The following is a 20,870-nucleotide window of genomic DNA, read 5'->3' on the forward strand; positions in this document are numbered from 1 at the left end:
GTTGCAGGTGAATGAAATCTTGGCTCGGTCCACTGTGTGGAGTGCCTTCAAAGACCAGAAACATGACCTATTCATCTCCGAGTCCCAGACCGCTGGGTACCTCACAGGTAGGAATGGAATCTGCACACACGTTATGTTATGCGCTACAAAGATGGTAAGTTTAGAGGGGGCATTCTACGGGCTCAATCTGAATCCTTCGTTCTTCTATGCTTCCCTTGGGGCATTTTGTGGCCGCTGCCTCTTCACTTTGTGCTTAGTACCTTCCCTCCTTTTCCTCTCTTCCTCCTTTCCTTCCCTTTCTCCTCTTCCTCCACATTTCCTTCAGGTGTTTCCACTCCCTCTCTCATGGCGGCCAGCAGCCCCCTGCGGAGTGGGCTGTAGTTTCCTGTGCAGGGCCCTCCCAAGCGCGCCTCCTCTCTCTTTGCTCTGACGCAGGTAGACTTTATCCTTGCTCCCATGCCACCCTCCACCTCCACTCTTTGACATGGCACCCTCCATCTTTTTTTATTATTTCTATTTTTTTTACCCCCTTTTTCTCTCCAATTTCGTGGTATCCAATTGGTAGTTAGTCTCATTGCTGCAACTCCAGTACGGACTCGGGAGAGGCGAAGGTCGAGAGCCGTGCGTCCTCCGAAACGCAACCCAGCCAAGCCGGAGGAATGTGTCGGAGGAAACACTGTACACCTGGTGACCATGTCGGCGTGCACTGCGCCCGGCCTGCCACAGGAGTCGCTAGTGCGTGATGGGACAAAGACATCTCTGCCGGCCAAACCCTCCCCTAACCCGGACGACGCTGGGCCAATTGTGGGCCGCCCCATGGGTCTCCCGGTCACGGCCGGCTGCGACAAAGCCAGGACTCAAACCCAGAATCTCTAGTGGCACAGCTAACACTGCAGTGCATTAGACCACTGCGCCACTCGGGAGGCCCCGTCACCCTCCATCTTGTGCCACTTTTCAGTTTTTCAATTTCCACTCATCTCCATCTCCAGACATGGATTGGAGAAACACTGTACGGATGAAGTCCCTGTAGCACAAATCAATGGGTGAATCCTCTGAACCAGTAATGGGCCAGCCCTGCCCTTGATAAGCCAACAGTGTCCCTAACAAAGTAAAGTGGCAATATGCTCGCTGACGCTCTCAGTAGCAATAGTTCATAAACTTGTATACCTCCATGCCATCTCTAGCACCACCTCCCCATACAACCAACCCTGTAGCATAATCACACGATGTAGCACTTGCATCAGATAGTGACTTCCACCACATCATGCCTCCTCAGTCACCCAGTTTGAACATTCGCAGTGGCCTTTAGTATGTCTTGCGTTGTAAAGATTCTGGCAACTTTCCAAAAATTCTCGGGTTCAAAAAATCCTTTTAGGATTCCAGATTTCCTGTTTATTCCCTCCTGATTCTAGGAGTCTTCCAACCTGAATTTATGAAACAACTAAGAATTTTTGGAAAGTTACCGGAATTTTGCCACCCTAAGTATGTCTCACTCTTATCTCATCCTCGCTCTCTCTCTCTCTCTCTCTGTGGTTCCTGCAGGTCCAGGTGTAGCAGGCTACCTTACAGCGGGAACCGGCTCCACAGTGCTGCCCAGCGTTCCGCCCCCTGTGGACAATGACATTGGAGACTCAGGCTGATTTGACTGACAGACGGAGAGAGAGAAGTGCTCAGGCATCCAGACTACCCTGTGGCTCACAGGCTGCAGCTCAGAGAGACTGCTCAGGGCTCTAGAGGGAGGAAGGAGAGGGGGCCATCACAGACTATCATTGACTGTCTCCAAAATGTCTGCCCTCAAACACTTAAAATGTCGCTCTCCTTCCCCGCCTCCAAACAGCACTCGTTGTAAACCTTTGTTTGATTGTTTTAAAGCAAATGATAACACTTGTCATCGAGTCAACCTTTTTTTTCTTTCTGTTTTTCCGCTTTGTTTTTTCCAATGAGACAAATAGTTTACTTTTGTATGAATATATTTTTTAATCTCAATTGTTTTGTGTGGGGGGAAAGACGAACAGAAGAAAATTTGGACCTACCTCCCTCCATTTTCTTCTCCTTCCTCTCTCCATCATGCCCGGTCTCACTGCTCTGCCTGGCAGCACATACCCTCACAGATCACAGCAACGAGTCCTGAAGGAGGGTACAGTATGTGTATCCGGCCTGAACATGTGATCACTGGAAAAAGATGAACTTAATCTCCTCCGGTCACCTGTTTACAGGACCAGTCAAACCTTTCCTAATTTTATAATATATGTTTTAGTGTCGTATGGAAAAGGTTGAAAAATGTTGTAAGGAGGAACTCAAAGAACTGTGGTGTATTATTGCTCTGGACCCCCCTCCCCTCCCCTCCCTCCTCTAAAGGGAACAGCGCCGGGGACTTTGAGACAGATGCTGACGTCTAGTCTTGCCCTGTCTACCCCTTTTTGAAGTGGTCACATGTGCGTTCATTGTCTCCTTTCTGTATTACCCCAATCATGATGATCCTGCTCCATACTTTGCTCTGCTCACTCTTTGAAGTTTGACCTTTCTGCCACCACCAACAAAATATTTTTTGTTATTTTCCTTCCCCAGAATGCAAAAAGCACTCTAATATTTATAGGTAAATAACGGTCTTTACCAATTCAAATGAGCTTCTTCTGAGACATGAGGAATGATGCTGACTCTGATAATAAATATATGTGAAAGACTAGTGCAATTGTGAAATGTTCAATGTAATATGACAAACTTTCTATATTGAATGTACATTTTAAAAGAATCAGTCGCACTTGTAAATACAATTTTAGGAAATAAAAAGGGAATCCACACTTGTTTTCTTCATAATGTGTGTTTCTATTGTCAGTACTACTGAGAAGAATGAATGACTATATAAAGTACAGTCAGATAAGAGAAATTTTCAACTTTATGCCAAAGTGGGGCATAGCAACACTACATACATTGACAGAACAAGCATACTCTTGTGCCATAAAGGTACAGAATCTTGAGCTGCAGTACACATACAAACAATACACATCTAATCACAATTTACAGCCCATACTTGTTACTATTTCTGATATTTTAAGTAGACTGGGCTTCAGATTTGACGATATTTTTTTATGTAATCTTAATGGTGTGCAATTGGTGGCATGCTGAATGAGTTACACAGCAGGCAAGGGTAAGTGGAAATCGTGTTGAATTAGAGTTTATTTATATGCCTGCCAGCAGAGGGCGCACGTTCAAGTAAACTTTATTTTCTTAGGAGAACCTACAAACTCACTTCCGTCTGCTTCTGATTACGACTTCTGCGCGCGAATAGCAACGCCTCCAATATGTTTGAACTATTTGTTTTCTTTTTATTTGTTGTACACAAGTGATCGATACAATTGACGATAACGATTGTTTGTTCAGATTTAAACATCTTATTTTGATGGTCTTCAAGCTTTGTGAATGACGTTCCAATTCGAGCAGGCATCCAGTCTTCATTTGGGTCTCGTGCACCAGTGATTTTGGCCCCTTGCGAGCTCGACTTTTAAACCTGTTAATGTTGCTTGCTAGTTCTAGATAATATAACAAACCAAGTTATTTCCGAAAGGAAAAATATTATATTGGCGGACCAATAAGGTAAGAACATTGGTGAACCAGGACCCGGTTTCCCAAAATCATCTTAAGGCATAAGTTCATTGTTAGAACCATAGGATCTTAGCTATGGTTCTAACGTTAAACTTGAAGGTAAATGCCTTTTTACACCGGGTCCTGAACTCATCCCATGTCCCAGACGTTTAGGATACACACTCCGCACATTCCCGACCAGAACAGAAAGTGACTTCCTTGCAATATTGATTTGTCAGCTAATGTTAGCTAGCTAACGTTAAATATGGAGATGACGCTATAGTCATTACTGTTACTGGCAGTAAAATAAGCTAACGTTAGCTGGTTAATAATGTCATCTAGCAACTAGCTAGCTATGTTCTCTGTAGCTAACTAACGTATGTCAAGAATTAAAGAGCCGGTGTTAGTCATATGACTTCCTAATTCCATATGACGAATTAATGCACTTCTGTCACATGGTAGGTTGACCATGTCGAAAGGAGATAGAGATGGCTTCGTTGTGAAGTTTGTAGAAGTCAATGGACGAAAGACAGAACTTGCTGTCAAGGCCTATGAGGTGAGTACAACTTTGATTACGATACCAGTGCCGCTACTGTAGTGTCCATGACTAACCACTAACATTTGATATTAAAATTAGTAATGCTTTTGGTGTATGTTATTGAAATGACTCATCTTTCTATTCCTTCTGAAACAGGCCATAATGGCGCTCCAGTCAGAGAATTACTTGAAGAACATTGATGAGGAGACTGCATTACAGATGGACCGTAATGACAAGTCTCTATTTGTCTTCAGTACCTTTTCCACTCCAGCCTTCCACCACTGCACAAAGGTCTGTCTCAAGACGCACACATTCCCAAACCTGGCTTCTACCTACTTATCCTCACAAGTCACAACATGTTAAGAACACTGTCAGCATTCAGCAATGAAGTCTACTGAAAAATTGTCAGTAGTGTAAAACTTTGTTTCCCTCCCTTTGTCTCTGTGAAAGCTGGGCTGTCGAGTGGTGAGTCCACTAGTGGTGCTCTTCTGCCTGCAGCAGCAGCGCTGCGTTCCCAAAGCAGAGCAGCCTGTCTACAACATGGCCATGGCTGATGTCACCATCTCCTGCACCAGTCTGGACAAGGAGGCTAGGGTAATCCATTGCTTTCCCCTCTACTCTGCTTGACTCATCAACATTGATGGCAAGTGTTTTTCATGCCAATTATGTAATACATCCACATAAACATCCTTACAGGGGAGCTCTTGAAAATAGAACCGCCTCCCGAGTGGCGCAAGGTACTGCATTGCAGTGCTAGCTGTGCCACTAGAGATACTGGGTTCGAGTCCAGGCTCTGTCGCAGACAGCCGCTACTGGGAGACCCATTGGGCGGCGCACAATTGGCCCAGCATCGTCCAGGTTAGGGGAGGGTTTGGCCGGGCACAGTATACGCTGACACGGTCGGCAGGTGTACGGTGTTTCCTCCGACACATTGGTGCGGCTGGCTTCTGGGTTAAGTGGGCATTGTGTCAAGAAACAGTGCGGTTGGGTTGTGTTTCGGAGGACGCACGGCTCTCGAACTTCACCTCTCCCCAGTCCGTACGGGAGTTGCAGCGATGAGACAAGACTCTAACTACCAATTGGATACCCCTAAATTGGGGAGAAGGGGGGGTGAAAATAGAAACAAAGCGTAATTTTACCCTGAGCAGTGCGAGCCTCTTGCGGGGCTGTGCTGCTTAGGTCCAGGTTATATTGAAATGAATGGGAGCATCTCACGCCCAGAAAATGTTATGCATCCAATGTAGCAGGCCTGTTAGTGACTGTGTGTCTGTCTCTGTACCTCCAGGCTGACGTGATGGATCTGGTACAGCTGATGGGAGGGCGGGTCTATCGGGACCTTAACGTGTCTGTCACTCACCTGGTTGCTGGGGAGGTGGGCAGCAAGAAGTACCTGGTGGCCGCCAGCATGGAGAAGCCCATCTTGCTGCCCTCCTGGGTCAAAACCTGCTGGGAGAAATCACAGGACAGGTAATAGGGATTTTTATGCCTTTCTCATTTTGACAGAGACATTAATGAAAAGCTATGTCTGTAATCAACCAAAGATATAGCAAGTATGTTAAAAGTGTACACCTAGTTTCAAATTGAATTAGTCATATGTACGGGACACATACTATACACGTCCAACAAAATGCTTACTTGCAGGTTCCTTCTCGACAATGCAACAACGAAAAGAAACAATAAAATATAAGAATACTAACAAAGTAAATGGTTCAGTAAAATACACTGAACAAAAATATAAGCTCAACATGTAAACTGTTGATCCCATGTTTCATGGGCTGAAATAAAAGATCTCAGAAATTTTCCATATACAAAAAGCTTATTTTTTTGTACATTTTGTGCACAAATTAGTTTACATCCCTGTTAGTGACCATTTTTCATTTGCCAAGTTAATTCATCCACCTGACAAGCAAGAAGCTGATTAAACAGCGTGATCATTGTGCTGGGGACAATAAAAGGCTACTCTAAAATGTGCAGTTTTGTCACACAGCACCATGCCACAGATGTTTTAAGTTCTGAGGGAGCGTGCGTTTGTTATGCTGACTGCAGGGATGTCCACCAGATCTGTTGCCAGAAAATGTTATGTTAATTTCTTTACCATAAGCCGGCTCCAATGTTGTTTTCGAGAATTTGGCAACAGCTCCAACAGTCCAAACGGCCTCACAACCGCAGACCACGTGTAACTGCACTAGCCCAGGACCTCTACATCCCTATTCTTCATCTGAGACAAGACACCCGGAAAGCTGATGAAACTAAGTTTGCGCAACCAAAGAATTTCTGCACAAACTGTCAAAGTGCCTCAGCGAAGCTAATCTGCTTGCTCGTCGTCCTCACCAGGGTCTTGACCTGACTGCAGTTTGGTGTCGTAACCGACTTCAGTTGGCAAATGCTCACCTTCGATGGCCACTGGCGCAGTATGATCTTCACAAATTAATCCCGGGTTTCAACTGTACCGAGCAGATGGCAACGTCATGGGTGAGCTGTTTGCTGATGTCAACGTTGTGAACAGAGTTCCTTATGTTGGCTGTGGGGTTATGTTATGGGCAGGCATAAGCTATGGACAACGAAGACAACTGCATTTTATTGATGGCAATTTGAATGCACTGAGATTCCATGACAAGATCTTGAGGCCCATTGTCGTGCCATTCATCGGCCAGCATCACCTCATGGTTAAGCGTGATGTACGGCTCCATGTCGCAAGAATCTGTGCATAATTCCTGGAAGCTGAAATGTCCCAGTTCTTCCATGGCCTGTATACTCACCAGAAATGTAGTATATTCACTAGAAATGTCACCCTCTGGATTGACGTGTACGACGGGGTGTTCCAGTTCCCGCCAAAATCTAGCAACTTCGCACAGCCATTGAAGACGAGTGGGACAACATTCCACAGGCCACAATCAACTGCCTGATTAACTCTATGCGAAGGAGATGTCGTGCTGCATGAGGCAAATGGTTGTCACACCAGATACTGACTGGTTTTCTGATCCACGCCCCTACCTTCTTTTTTTTGGTGTTTTGACCAACTGATGCATATCTGTATTAAGTCATCTAAAATCTGGCTCTAACTTTTCTGTTGATTGGGTGGCAAGTTTTTAAACTGTGCAGTATTTAGCAATTATAATAGTCCGGTAGCATCAGTTGTGTGTGCGTGCAGAGAATCAGAGCAGGTGGTCAGTTCAAGTGTTCAGCAGTCTGATGGCTTGTAGATACGAACAGGCTCAGAGAGAGTTTCTATCAGACGTCATGCTCCGATACCGTCTGCCCGACCGTAAGGGAGTGAACAGCTCGTGGCTGGGGTGTGTGGGGTCATTGATTATGCTGCAGGACTTCCTCAGGCACTGTGCTGTCGTCAGCGAACTTGATGATGGAGTTGGTGGCGTGCAAAGCCAGCCAGTCGTGGGTGAATGGGAAGTACAGCAGAGGACTGAGGACACAACACAGGGGGCCCCTGTGTTAAGAGTCAGTTTGGAGGAGGTGTTGTTGCCAATCCTCACAGCCTGTGGTCTGCCTGCCAGGAATTCCAGGATCCAATTGCAGAGCGTGGTGTCCAGACCCAGGGCTCTGAGCTTGGTGTCGAGCTTCAGGAGAACAATGGCGTTGAATGCTGAACTGTAGGTATTCCTCTTGTCCAGATGTGTTACGGCTGTGTGAATAGCTATGGAAATGGCATCTTCTGTGGAGCGGTAAGCAAAATTGGAGTGGGTCCTGTGTTCCTGGCCTTGATGTGAGCCATTCCCAACTTCTCAAAGCACTTCATGATGACTGGGGTGAGTGAGACAGGGCGATAGTCATTTGGGCATGTCACATTGTTTTTCTTGGGCTCTGGGACAATGGTGGTCTCCTTGAAGCAGGTGGGAACTACAGCCTGGCACAGGGACAGGTTGAAGATGTCAGAGAAGACACCCGCCAACTGGTTAGCACACACTCTGAAGACGCGGCCAGGGATGACATCTGGGTCGGCGACTTTGAGTATTCACTCTTTTGAGAGTTTTCCTCACATCAGCCTCAGAGAGAAAGCACTTGGTCTTCCGGAACAGCGAGAGACTTCTAGGATGGCTCGGTATTGTCTGCCTCGAAGCAGCAATAGAATGTGTTAAGCTCGTCTGGGTCGGAGGCTTTGGCGGGCAACACACAAACCTGGATTTGCCTTTGTAGTCTGTGATAATCTGTAGTCCTTGCCACATGCGTCGCGAGTCAGTTGTCGTACATCAATTCAAGTTTGAGTCTGTATTATATTTTTGCGTCCCTAATGGATTTGCGAAGCTCTTGCCTTATACGCATCACCGGGGTTCATTCTGCTGACATTGAATGCTGCAGTACGGGCTCTCAGCATGGTATGGATAACTCCTTTCATCCAGGATTATTGATTGGGGTATGTCTGGATTGTTATTGTGGGTACATCATCAACACATTTCCTAATGAAGCCTGTGACTGACGATTTATATTCCTCAATGTTGATGGATGAATCCTGGGTGGATGAATCTTTTAACATATTTCAATCAGTTCTCAAAACAGTCCTGCAGCATTGAGTCTGCCTCCTATTCAGCGCCTTACTATTCTCTGTATTGGTAGCTCTCCCTTGAGTTGCTGCTTGTAGACTGGGAGTAAGAACAGAGAGACGTGATCCGATTGGCCGAAGTGGGGGCTGGTGATGCCTTTGTATTCGTCACAGATGTTTGTATATACATGGTACAGCACATTGTTTCCTATTGTGGGGCAGGATATATGTTGGTGATATTTTGGAGAAGATTTGTTTTAGCGTGCTTGGTTAAAATTGCCTGCAACGGCCTCCCAGTGGCACAGCGGTCTAAGGCACTGCATCGCCACAACAGCCTGGAGTTCGATCCCAGGGATTGGACATTAGCCATGAGGAAACTAGGAAGAGGAGACCGTGTAGTCTGTCTTTTCAGCCTAGCTTGGAGTCCCATTTCCTCCTTTGTTGCCTTCAGTCATCTTGGTCAGCAGCAACCGGTAAGCCCGCTGTGCGTGGAACGAAAGAGTGAATGTAGTATTCCAAGTCTAGGAGGCTGAGAGAAGTGTGTACCTTCAGAATCATGATCCAGAAGTGTTTCAGTCATAGGACGTTATTGCGCGATCATTCTGAGGAAACAAAATAATAATTAACGCATTTTTCTTTTTTGCCATAAAAAAAAAAGCTAAGTCGAGCAGGGACCGGCAAGACGTGCGACCTCAGCACCTCCATCTCATCGTATTTACTAGATGCTCCATGTAGCTGCACTTGTATTTGACTTGCATACATTTAAGGTGCAATATTCAGAAATCACTCTGCCATTTCCTGGTTTCTAAAATAGTGTGTGACAAAACAAGCAGTACATGGTGTAGAACAAGCAATGCATTACCATCTGATCCGCTGTGAAATATAATTTCGGTTACCAAAAATATTGTATTTTCAGCTGATTGAAGCTTGTGTACAAAACGGCAAGTAAAAGACACAAAAACAAAACTTAAGAACAGAAAACATAGAAATGGCTCACAAGAACAGACCTACCGCTTCTTAGACTTGCTTTCACTCAAAATGACAGATCTATAACTCGCGTTTCCATGTGAATTTGGTGGGGTCACTCAAAAAGTTACGTATTGCAGCTTTAAACCGATCTACTCATCTCCCTGTCCCGGTCTCTCTCTTCCCCTCAGCCTGTTCAGATACACTGACCTGCCCATAGAGGACTACTTGTGCCCTGTGCTCTGTGGCTGCACCGTCTGTGTCACAGGCCTCTCAACGGTGGAGCGTAAGAAGGTGCAGAGGCTCTGCCAGCTACACGGGGCCAGCTACACCGGACAGCTCAAGATGAACGAGTGCACCCACCTCATCGTCAGCGAGCCCTCGGGTAGGTCGAACTTACCTTTTTATTGTTCAACTTAGTTAGGTTCAGAATCAGTGCAGCACACATTACAAATAAATTAAGAAGGGATAAATCCTGCTTCAGCCACTCAGATATCTTTTCCTTCAAAATCACAAGGACAGACATGCTTCAACCCTGTCTTTCTGATGTCCTTTCATATAATAACAGCTTTAGGTCGTAGAGTTCCTGAGTCTCCTACTGCTACCTGGGTTCTGTCACTTTTACTGATCCCTCTCTTTGTCTGTGCCTGCAGGTCAGAAGTATGAGTGTGCGCAGAAGTGGAATGTCTTCTGTGTGTCTCTGCACTGGCTGTTTGACAGCATCGAGAAGGGCTTCTGCCAGGATGAGAGTCGCTACACGGTGGAGCGAGGGGATCAGAAAGACAGCAAACCCCACACCTCTACCCCGACCGGGACCAGCAAGAAGAAAGAGGGTGAGGCGCCAAGCTTAACATTTATTTTTACCATTTTTTATTTCAGAATTTTATGACTGATTATTCAATAGTAAGGATGTGTGTTGTTATTTGACTATCTAAATGGATGTTGGTATTCGATTTCTTGAATACTTTTTTGCTAAAATAAATCAATTTAAGCCTATTTTAACAATGAAACTGCTTTTTCTAAATTACATTTAAAATATCAGTGTGGCATTCTTACATCCAAGGATATACCATGACATTTCAAATGATTAATTTAATAAAACAATGTAGTTTTCATGACGTGCACGGTGCGCCCCATGAAAAGACCAGTAGCCCAACAGTTTGAGTTTTATTTTGACAGGGACGGTGCACATTAATCAACGTTGCAGTAAAAGTGCCGGTTTTATTTAAATCAATAACAATACAGACAAACAATAAGCAGTGAGCACATGCAGAGCAACATGGGACAAGTAGCACGCAGACCGAGCAATAGCCCAAAAATCAACAAAACAGAATACATAAAAGCAACACTGTTTCAACACCTCACAAGCGACAGACATGGAAAGTGGTAGCCTTCGTGTGTAGCGTGTTTGGCCAATCAAAGCGGCAAAGAGGCTCAATGTGTAGCAAATGGAGTGAGCTCACTAATGCAATGCAACGTGGAATGAAATGACATAATTAAAAGTTAGTGAAATGAGAAGGAGCAGGATACAACGAGCACCCACAGGTGGGCTGTTTTATTTGAATGGTGTTGGGGAGAAAGCGCAGTATGTGTCCTCAATTAGCCTAGCTTGCTATAGCTGTCTAGCTTCTCTGGGCTACCCCCGTGGGGCTCAGCGGTCTAAGGCACTACATCGCAGTGCTAGAGGCGTCACTACAGACGCGGGTTCGATCCCGGGCTGTATCACAAATGGCCCGTGATCGGGAGTCCCATAGTGCGCCGCACAATTGGCCCAGTGTCGTCCGGGTTAAGGGAGGGTTTGGCCCGGGGGGGGCTTTACAAGTAGGCCGTCATTGTAAATAATAATTTATTAACTGACTTGCCTAGTTAAATAAAGATTAAATAAATATACTCCAGTAAAGACGGGAACTGTTAAATGGGATGATGAATACCATTGTGGCTGCTACAAGTTAGCTAGTCTTGGCTGTAGCCGAGTTGCCTTTGCATCTCTCGCCCTCTGTCTGCTCGCTACACACACGTCCTCCGCAGCTGCAGCAATAGAGAACGGTGTGAATATGGCAAGTGTCCAGTGTTCAATAGAGTGCCAGCATCTCTCCCTCGCGCCGCAGAGCTCAGGTTAAAAATGTAGCCACGTTAAAAAATAAATATATTTTCGTTATCTGACAAATTCACGATACTATTAGAATAGTCAAATTATTTCAAATCCCTATTCAATAGATCTGTATTGACTCTGAAGGGCAATTGTCGTGTAGCGTAAGAATACACATGCATACATAAACTCAGCAAAAAAAGAAACGTCCCTTTTTTAGGACCCTGTCTTTATAAGATAATTTTTAAAAATCCAATTAACTTCACAGATCTTCATTGTAAAGTGTTTAAACACTGTTTACCATGCTTGTTCAATGAACCATAAACAATTAATGAACATGCAACGAGCCTGAATCTCAATCCCATTCAGCACATCTGGGACCTGTTGGATTGCAGGGCTAGGGCCATTCCCCCCCCCAGAAATGTCAGGGAATTTGCAGGTGCCTTGGTGGAAGAGTGGGGTAACATCTCACAGCAAGAACTGGCAAATCTGGTGCAGTCCACGAGGAGGAGATGCACTGCCGTACTTAATGCAGCTGGTGGCCACACCAGATACTGACTTTTGATTTTGACCCCCCCTTTGTTCATGGACACATTATTCCATTTCTGTTAGTCACATGTCTGGAACTTGTTCAGTTTGTCTCAGTTCTTTAATCTTATGTTCATACAAATATTTACACATGTTAAGTTTGCTGAAAATAAACGCAGTTGACAGTGAGAGGACATTTCTTTTTTTGCTGAGTTTACATGCATACAATGGCAAGAAAAAGTATGTGAACCCTTTGGAAATATCTGGATTTCTGCATAAATTGGTCATTAAATTGGATCTGATCTTCATCTAGGTCACAAAAATAGACATACAGTCTGCTTAAACTAATAAAACACAAACAGTTATACGTTTGTGCCAATTTCATTTTCATGTCTTTATTGAACACACCATTTAAACATTCACAGTGCAGGGTGGAAGAAGTATGTGAACCCTTGGATTTAATAACTGGTTGACCATCCTTTAGCAGCAATAACCTCAACCAAATGTTTTCTGTAGTTGAGTATCAGACCTGCACAACAGTCAGGAGGAATTTTGGACCAGTCCTCTTTACAAAACTGTTTCAGTTCAGCAATATTCTTGGGATGTCTGGTGTGAACTGCTCTTGAGGTCATGCCACAGCATCTCAATCGGGTTGAGGTCAGGACTCTGACTGGGCCACTCCAGAAGGCGTATTTTCTTCTGTGTAAATCACTCAACTTCTGTTGAGCTTCATTTGGCAGACAGACAGCCTAACATTCTCCTGCAAAATGTTTTGATAAATAATTTTTCCATCGATCGCAAGCTGTCCAAGCCCTAAGGCAGCAAAGCAGCCCCAAACCATGATGCTCCCTCCACCATACTTTACAGTTGGAATGAGGTTTTGATGTTGGTGTGCTGTGCTTTTATTTTCTCCACACATAGTGGTGTGTGTTCCTTACCGCCAACTCAACTTTAGTTTAATCTGTCCACAGAATATTTTTCCAGTAGCGTTGTGGACCATCCAGGTGCACTTTTGCAAACTTCAGACGTGCAGCAATGCTTTTTTTGGACAGCAGTGGCTTCTGTGGTTGTCCTCCCATGAACACCTTGTTTTACGTATCGTAGACTCGTCAACAAAGATGTAACCATGTTCCAGAGATTTCTGTAAGTCTTTTGCTGACACTCTAGGATTCTTCTTAACCTCATTGAGGATTTTGCGTTGTGCTCTTGCAGCCATCTTTGCAGGACGGCCACTCCTAAGGAGAGTAGTAACAGTCCTGAAATGATGATGAAATGATGAACATCAAGGCTTTTAGATACTTTTGTAACCCTTTATGCAAGTCAACAATTCTAAATCTTAGAGATCTTTTGTTCGATGCATTGTTCACATCAGGCAATGCTTCTTGTGAGTAGCAAACTCAAATTTTGAGTTTTTTTTATTGGGCAAGGCAGCTCTAACCAAATTTTCCAGTCTCGTCTCATTGATTGGACTCCAGGTTAGCTGACTCAATTAGCTTTTGGAGAAGTCATTAGCCTAGGGGTTCACATAATTTTCCCAACCTACACTGTGAATGTTTAAATTATGTATTCAATATAGACAAGAAAAATACAATTTGTTTATTAGTTTATGCACACTGTCTATTGTTGTGACTTAGATCAGCTCAAATTTGATGACCAATTTATGCAGAAATCCAGGTAATTCCAAAGGCTTCACATACTTTTTCTTGCCACTGTACATAAAAACACATGCTGCAAATATCCATATTATAATGCTTCAAAGCGCTTAGAAATAGCCCCTGGTCACAATGAGGTCATTTGTTGTTTTCCTACAGAGAGTGCGTCTCTACTGGGCTTGAGCCACATTTCTGTGAACAGCAGCATGACGGTGAATGACACGGCCTTGACCAATGCCACGCTCAGCCGGCTGGACACACCAGACCCTATCGACGCTCTGGACATCACAGTCGGCCCCGCAGACGACTTGCTGGACGGCTGCAAGGTCAGTAGGAGGTCCTTTCAGCACTTCATCTTGATATGAGCCAGTCGCTGGAGATCATATAAATCTACTCTCTATGGAGTAATCAAAGGTTACTTTCCCCACTGAGGCCTTATAGAAATGTGCTAACCAGAAGTTCAATTCCGGTCACTTACAGACATGTCATATACCTTTTGGTTCTGTATTCCTTACGTTTTTTTATTGTAAAGCCACTTTGGCTTTTAGAAAACGCAAGTTGAATTTCTGCTGTCTTCCCCTGTAGCTGTACCTGTGTGGGCTGCCAGGGATGAGGCTGGAGAAGCTGCGTCGCCTGGTCAACATGGCCGGGGGCCTGCACTTCAACCAGCCTAGCGTGGAGCTCACCCACGTGGTCATGGGAGAGACTGACCAGGAAACCAAGACCTTCCTGGCCAAAGCCACACACAGGTCAGTCAGGACCACAGAGCTGCTGTTAGACACACACAGCTGTTGCATATCCATAATGTACTACGTTTAGGTTGATAAGCTTTGTCATTTAAACCATCATTTGTTCAAGTACGGGTATCACGAGGTTGGTGGCACCTTTAATTGAGGAGGACGGGCTCGTGGTAATGGCTGGAGCCTAATCGGTGGAATGGTATCAAACGCATGGTTTCCACGTCCTCCCCTTAGCAGCCTCCACTGACGGATATAGATGCAGGAAACCAGTCTTGGATCCAAGCACTGTAGATAGGTTTGCAAAATTCCATTAATGTGCACAAAATTCCCAGGTGTTGCAGAAATCCCAGTTGGAATATCCCTGGAATCAGGAGGGAATAAACAGGAAATCCAGAATCCACCAAACTGTATTTCTGGAAAACCTGGGAATTTTGGATAATGAATTTGCAAACCAACCTGTTGTCAAGTAGGAAATAACCTATGACGGTTATCTTGTGCCTTGACGTGATCCCATCTTTCTGATCTCTCCCCCAGGCCCCATGTCGTGACGGTGCAGTGGCTGCTGGATAGCTTCTCCAGAGGCGGCCTGCTCTCCGAGGGGGACTACCACCACCCGGCTTGTCTGCCCCCCGCCTCTTCAAACGTGGCCATGCCTGCCCCCCGCACCTCCGCTTCCCGTCCCTCCTCCACCACCTCGGCTGCCCCCCTTGCCCACGAACCAGCTACCCCTCGACACAGGAAGGCCGAGGAGGACATGCTCTCTCAGTACATGGATGACGACCAGACAGTGGGTAAGGGAGGAGCTCCTCTGTGTAGCAGTTAGACCACAACTCAAAGGGGTCACAGCACGGTCACCTGCAATTCCAGGTACCATGTACCACCATCATATCCTCCTAACTTCCTCTCTTCATCTGCTATTTTTCTTCAACCCCAGTGGAGATGCCTCCACCAGCTGACAGCAGCATCCACAGGAGGCAGAGCTCTATAGCACCAGAGCCCTGGGTCTCAGCCCCAGACCAGGCTTCTACTATAGCCGAAGGTGGGGCCGGCGCTGACACCACCCTGCAGGAGGCCAGTGAGGCGGGCCTGTTTGCGGGGAAACGCTTCCTCCTGGTGGGCTTTGGGGCTGAGGCGGAGGCCCAGCTCTCCATGCTGGTGACGGAGAACTGTGGGAAGGTCCTGGTGGGGCGCATGCGGGCCGTGGCTGACTACGCTGTGGTGCCCCTGCTGGGCTGCGAGGTGGAGGCCACTGTGGACGAGGTGGCCACTGATACCTGGCTGGTAAGAGAGGGAATTTTGACAAACATTCTGGCTCCATGTTTTTGATGTCTTTGGTGTGGGTGGGCTCTTCAGGCCAAGTGTGGGATTCTTCATTAACCCATATTGTGTGCTTTTTAATCAATGTGTCTTTGTGTAGGCTATGTGTGTGGAGCAGCAGTGTGTGTTAGAGCTGGGCTCCCACCCCTTGTTCAGCCCTGTGTCAGTGATGGAGGGCCGCTCCCCTCTCAGAGACTGTGTTCTCTCAGTCAGCCAGTTCACCGGGGCGGAGAGGGAGTCCCTGGTAGAGCTAGCCAAACACCTGGGAGCCAGGTAACCACCTAACCACCACACACACACGAGGAAGGACACAGTTTGCTCTTGTAGTATACAGGTTGCACAGTAGTTAAATGGCACCAGCTGATGTTAAAAATAATAATAAATAAAAGATTATCAAAGCTACAGTTCGTAAAGTACACCGGTTGCTAAGATGAAGGGCCACATGTTCATATGGACAGAGTATGTTCCAGCGTTCTGTTATATTTAGTGTTTGAATGGTTTGTTTTTAAGAGATAATTGTGATATAATGGACACACTTACATCAAAGGACTGCACATTTTCATATGGGCCGTAGGCGGATCCAACCTTTCCAATGAGACCTTAGGGAACTCCTAAGTCAATACTTGAAGACACCATTAGCAGCAAATACAGCTGCAATTCTTTTCAGATAAATGCTTTGTTGTTTTTTTTGACATTCTAATGTTAGTTATGCATCATACTCAGTCACACACACACACTGGATATACTAGTCCCTTGTCACAAACAGACATGGATTGCGCTGAGAACAAAATAACCTGTGGCTTATGCGTCAAACTGAAAGCCTGCAACAAGAACCTTTGTGGCGTATTTGAGTAGTTTCTCTTGTCTTACTACCTTCTCTCCTTTCCATCTATCCATCCTCCGGACAGTGTCCAGGACTACTTTGTGCGCATGGCCAATCAGAGGAGGGGCATGCTGGCTAGTACCCACCTGGTTCTGCAGAGCCCTGAGGGCACCAAGTACCAGGCGGCCGAAAAGTGGGGGCTGCCCGCCGTCACCCTGCGCTGGGTGCTGGAGTCTGCCAGGACGGGCCGGAAGGCAGAAGAGGGGCGATACCTGGTGGACTTGCCCCGTTCTCCAGGTCAGTCTGCCTCGCAATCATAGACACTTCTTGGATTTTAATTTAATGCCAGCATCAGTGGGGTGATGAATTACGTTTTTGTAACCGTTTTAGTAACTTCTGGGCCAGTGAAAGCTTAGCATTTCATTTATTGAGAGGGGATGAGTTTTGCACAAACAGTTTATGCTCTGCTGTATGTGATAGATCTCACCTTCATCTGAATCAGTGTATGTATTCCCTCTGTTCCCCAGAGAGAGAAGAGGAGAGTTTTGTGGGCGGTTCGCAGAAGCAATCCATGCCCCCTCCACCAGCCCGTAACAAGTCCCCAGAGATTCCCCTGCTGGGTCCCCAGAGCGGGGCGGCCGTCACCCCCCTGGACACGCGCCGTTTCCAGAGTAAGGTGTTCCGCTCCGTGCTGGACCAGGGCCAGCTAGACAAGGACTGTACCACCCCGGGAGGTCAAGAGGGGGACAGGAAAGCAGCGGGGCAGAAAGAATCCCCAGCGCTGCCGTTGGACACCCCCTCACGCTTCCTCTGCCGAGACCAGCTCTTCAGACCCACCTTCAATGTCAAGGTAAGATTCACTTGTCTCTATAGTATACAACATTTTAAGAATACCTGCTCTTTCCATGACAGAATGACCAGGTGAAAGCTATCATCACGTATTGATGTCACTTGTTAAATCCACTTCAGCAGTGTAGATGAAGGGGAGGGGATGGGTTAAAGAAGGATTTTTAAGCCTTGATACAATTGAGACATGGATTGTGTATGTGTGCCATTCAGAGGGGGAATGGGCAAGACAAAAAATGTAAGTGCCTTTTGTTCGTCAGGGCATGGACAACACAAGGTGTCGAAAGTGTTCCACAGGGATGCTGGCCCATGTTGACTCCAATGCTTCCCAAGGTTGTGTCAAGTTGGCTGGATGTCCTGTGGTAGTGGACCGTTCTTGATACACACGGTAAACTGTTGAGCATGAAAAACCCAGCAGCGTGGCAGTTCTTGACACAAACCAGCGCACCTAGCACCTACTACCATACCTGCTGTTCAGAGGCTGTTAGGAGGAGGGGGGGGGGGGGGGGGGGGGTCGTCAAGTAACTAATGTTTGGTATACTCAGTGTGCAAAAACAGTCATTGACGGAATAGTGTTGAGCATTGGGCTGTTACGGTGACCGTGTTACCGCCACACCGGCAGTCACGAGTCATGACCGCAGTCAAATTCCACCTGACTGTTGAGTCATAGTAACTAGGCTTCTCCAAAACTGCGCTTTGATGCCGCTGATGGCCGTTAGTACCCTACCAAACTTGCTAGCGGCCAGTCGCTAATGGCCTAATACCCAGCGCCCTTAAACGCGGCTGGAAAGCACATAGGCTGGAGAGCCTAGTGAAACGTTTTCTTATAAGCTCAATCATTGCCCAATCTTGTGTGGAAACAGAGTTTTGACTGGCTGCTTTTTAAGAGGATTCCAGCTTTCTCGTGCTCCTATATTTATTTCTTCAATTCTTAAAATGAAGCACATTAATTTGCTTTACAACCGGTGTATCCTACCTGGCATATTAAAAAACTTAACCGCACATAACTTCCATTCGCTGTTCGAGTGCAGGCTACAGATGATGTGATATTGCCAACTGCTTTAATGATTTTTTTTCCATTGGCAAGATTAGCAAATTTAGGCAAGATATGCCAGCAACAAACGCTGACACTACACATCCAAGAATATCTGACTAAATTATTAAAGACAGGCAATGTGATTTTGATTTCTGTAAAGTAAGTGTGGAAGAGGTGAAAAAAGTATTGTCTTTCAACAATGAGGAGGCACCGGGGTCTGACAACTTGGATGGAAAATTACTGAGGATAACAGTTGATTATATTGCCACTCCTATTTGCCATATCTTCAATTTAAGCCTACTAAAGAATGTGCCCTCAGGCCTAGAGAGAAGCAAAAGTTATTTGCCTACCTAAGGATAGTAAAGCCCAGCCCCCTTTACTGGCTCAAATTTTGGAAAATTTTGAAATTTTGGGAAAAAATAGTTTGACCAGATATAATGCTCTTTTACAGTAAACTAATTGACTTTCGGCACGCTTATAGGAAAGGACATTCAAGCACAGCACTTACACAAATGACTGATTGGCTTAGAGACATTTATGATGAAAAGATTGGGGGGGCTGTTTTGTTAGACTTCAGTGTGGATTTTAACATTATCGATCATTGTCTGTTGCTGGAAAAACATGTTTTGTATTTATTATGGATCCCCATTACCTGCTGCCAAGACCCATACTCCACTACCACACACTGTTGAAGTCGGAAGTTAACATACACCTTAGCCAAATACATTTAAACTCAGTTTTTCACAATTCCTTGTCTTAGGTCAGTTAGGATCACCACTTTATTTTAAGAATGTGAAATGTTAGAATAATAGTAGTGAATGATTTATTTAAGCTTTTATTTCTTTCATCACATTCCCAGTGGGTCAGAAGTTTACATACACTCAATTAGTATTTGGTAGCATTGCCTGTATATTGTTTAATTTGGGTCAAACGTTTTGGGTAGCCTTCCACAAGCATCCCACAATAAGTTGGGTGAATTTTGGCCCATTCCTCCTGACAGAGCTGGTGTAACTGAGTCAGGTTTATAGGCCTCCTTGTTCGCACACGCTTTTTCAGTTCTGCCCACAAATTTTCTACAGGATTGAGGTCAGGGCTTTATGATGGCCACACTACAACTTTGGAAGTATGCTTGGAGTCATTTCCCATTTGGAAGACTAATTTGTGACCAAGCTTTAACTTCCTAACTGATGTTTTGAGATGTTGCTTCAATTTATCCACATCATTTTCCGTCCTCATGATGCCATCTATTTTGTGAAGTGCACCAGTCCCTCCTGCAGCAAAGCACCCCCATAACATGATGCTGCCACCCCCATGCTTCACGGTTGGGATGTTGTTCTTCAGCTTGCAAGCCTCCCTTTTTCCTCCAAACATAATGGTCATTAGGGCCAAACAGTTCTATTTTTGTTTCGTCAGACCAGAGGACATTTCTCCAAAAAGTACGATCTTTGTCCCTATGTGCAGTTGCAAACCGTAGTCTGGCTTTTTTATGGCGGTTTTGGAGCAGTGGCTTCTTCCTTGCTGAGCGGCCTTTCAGGTTATGTTGATATAGGACTCGTTTTACTGTGGATATAGATACTTTTGTACCTGTTTCCTCCAGCATCTTCACAAGGTCCTTTGCTGTTCTGCGATTGATTGGCACTTTTCGCACCAAAGTACGTTCATCTCTAGGAGACAGAACGCGTCTCCTTCCTGAGCGGTATGACGGCTGCGTAGTCCCATGGTGTTTATACTTGCGTACTATTGTTTGTGCAGATGAACGTGGTTCCTTCAGGTGTTTGGAAATTGCTCCCAAGGATGAACCAGACTTGTGGAGGTCTACAATTTCTTTCCTGAGGTTTTCTGGGATTTTCCCATGATGTCAAGCAAAGAGGCACTGAGTTTGAAGGTAGGCATTTACATTTATATTTAAGTCATTTAGCAGACGCTCTTATCCAGAGCGACTTACAAATTGGTGCATTCACCTTATGACATCCAGTGGAACAGCCACTTTACAACAGTGCATCTAAATCTTTTAAGGGGGGGGGGGTCAGAAGGATTACTTTATCCTATCCTAGGTATTCCTTAAAGAGGTGGGGTTTCAGGTGTCTCCGGAAGGTGGTGATTGACTCCGCTGTCCTGGCGTCGTGAGGGAGTTTGTTCCACCAGTGGGGGGCCAGAGCAGCGAACAGTTTTGACTGGGCTGAGCGGGAACTGTACTTCCTCAGTGGTAGGGAGGCGAGCAGGCCAGAGGTGGATGAACGCAGTGCCCTTGTTTGGGT

General features: G+C 45.6%; 2 protein-coding genes across 11 annotated transcripts in view; both read left to right on the plus strand.

Annotated features, from left to right (window-relative positions):
* The window catches only part of LOC129859346 (dnaJ homolog subfamily C member 13-like), a 54,939-nt gene extending 52,122 nt beyond the window's left edge, over positions 1-2,817 (plus strand). For 8 of the 9 annotated variants that reach the window (XM_055929001.1, XM_055929000.1, XM_055928994.1 and 5 more), the window contains 2 exons: positions 8-107; positions 1,543-2,817. In XM_055929001.1, coding sequence (XP_055784976.1) covers positions 8-107; positions 1,543-1,640 — 198 coding nt within the window. In that variant the 3' untranslated portion in view covers positions 1,641-2,817. Of the gene's footprint in view, positions 1-7; positions 108-325; positions 436-1,542 lie in introns of all 9 variants that reach the window. The other variant, XR_008760150.1, reaches the window with a different exon arrangement.
* A 443-nt stretch (positions 2,818-3,260) lies between these two features.
* LOC129859347 (DNA topoisomerase 2-binding protein 1-A-like) overlaps positions 3,261-20,870 on the plus strand; it is a 37,857-nt gene continuing 20,247 nt past the window's right edge. The window contains exons 1-14 of one of the 2 annotated variants that reach the window (XM_055929002.1): positions 3,261-3,594; positions 4,045-4,138; positions 4,277-4,411; positions 4,571-4,714; positions 5,406-5,587; positions 9,773-9,966; positions 10,235-10,414; positions 14,010-14,176; positions 14,436-14,599; positions 15,125-15,381; positions 15,525-15,871; positions 16,008-16,180; positions 16,816-17,027; positions 17,258-17,580. In XM_055929002.1, the coding sequence (XP_055784977.1) occupies positions 4,052-4,138; positions 4,277-4,411; positions 4,571-4,714; positions 5,406-5,587; positions 9,773-9,966; positions 10,235-10,414; positions 14,010-14,176; positions 14,436-14,599; positions 15,125-15,381; positions 15,525-15,871; positions 16,008-16,180; positions 16,816-17,027; positions 17,258-17,580 (2,565 nt within the window). In that variant the 5' untranslated portion in view covers positions 3,261-3,594; positions 4,045-4,051. Of the gene's footprint in view, positions 3,595-4,044; positions 4,139-4,276; positions 4,412-4,570; positions 4,715-5,405; positions 5,588-6,487; positions 6,593-9,772; positions 9,967-10,234; positions 10,415-14,009; positions 14,177-14,435; positions 14,600-15,124; positions 15,382-15,524; positions 15,872-16,007; positions 16,181-16,815; positions 17,028-17,257; positions 17,581-20,870 lie in introns of those variants that run through there. The other variant, XM_055929003.1, reaches the window with a different exon arrangement.

The sequence above is a fragment of the Salvelinus fontinalis genome, chromosome 7 (genome assembly GCF_029448725.1).
Source record: "Salvelinus fontinalis isolate EN_2023a chromosome 7, ASM2944872v1, whole genome shotgun sequence".
Taxonomy (NCBI): domain Eukaryota; kingdom Metazoa; phylum Chordata; class Actinopteri; order Salmoniformes; family Salmonidae; genus Salvelinus; species Salvelinus fontinalis.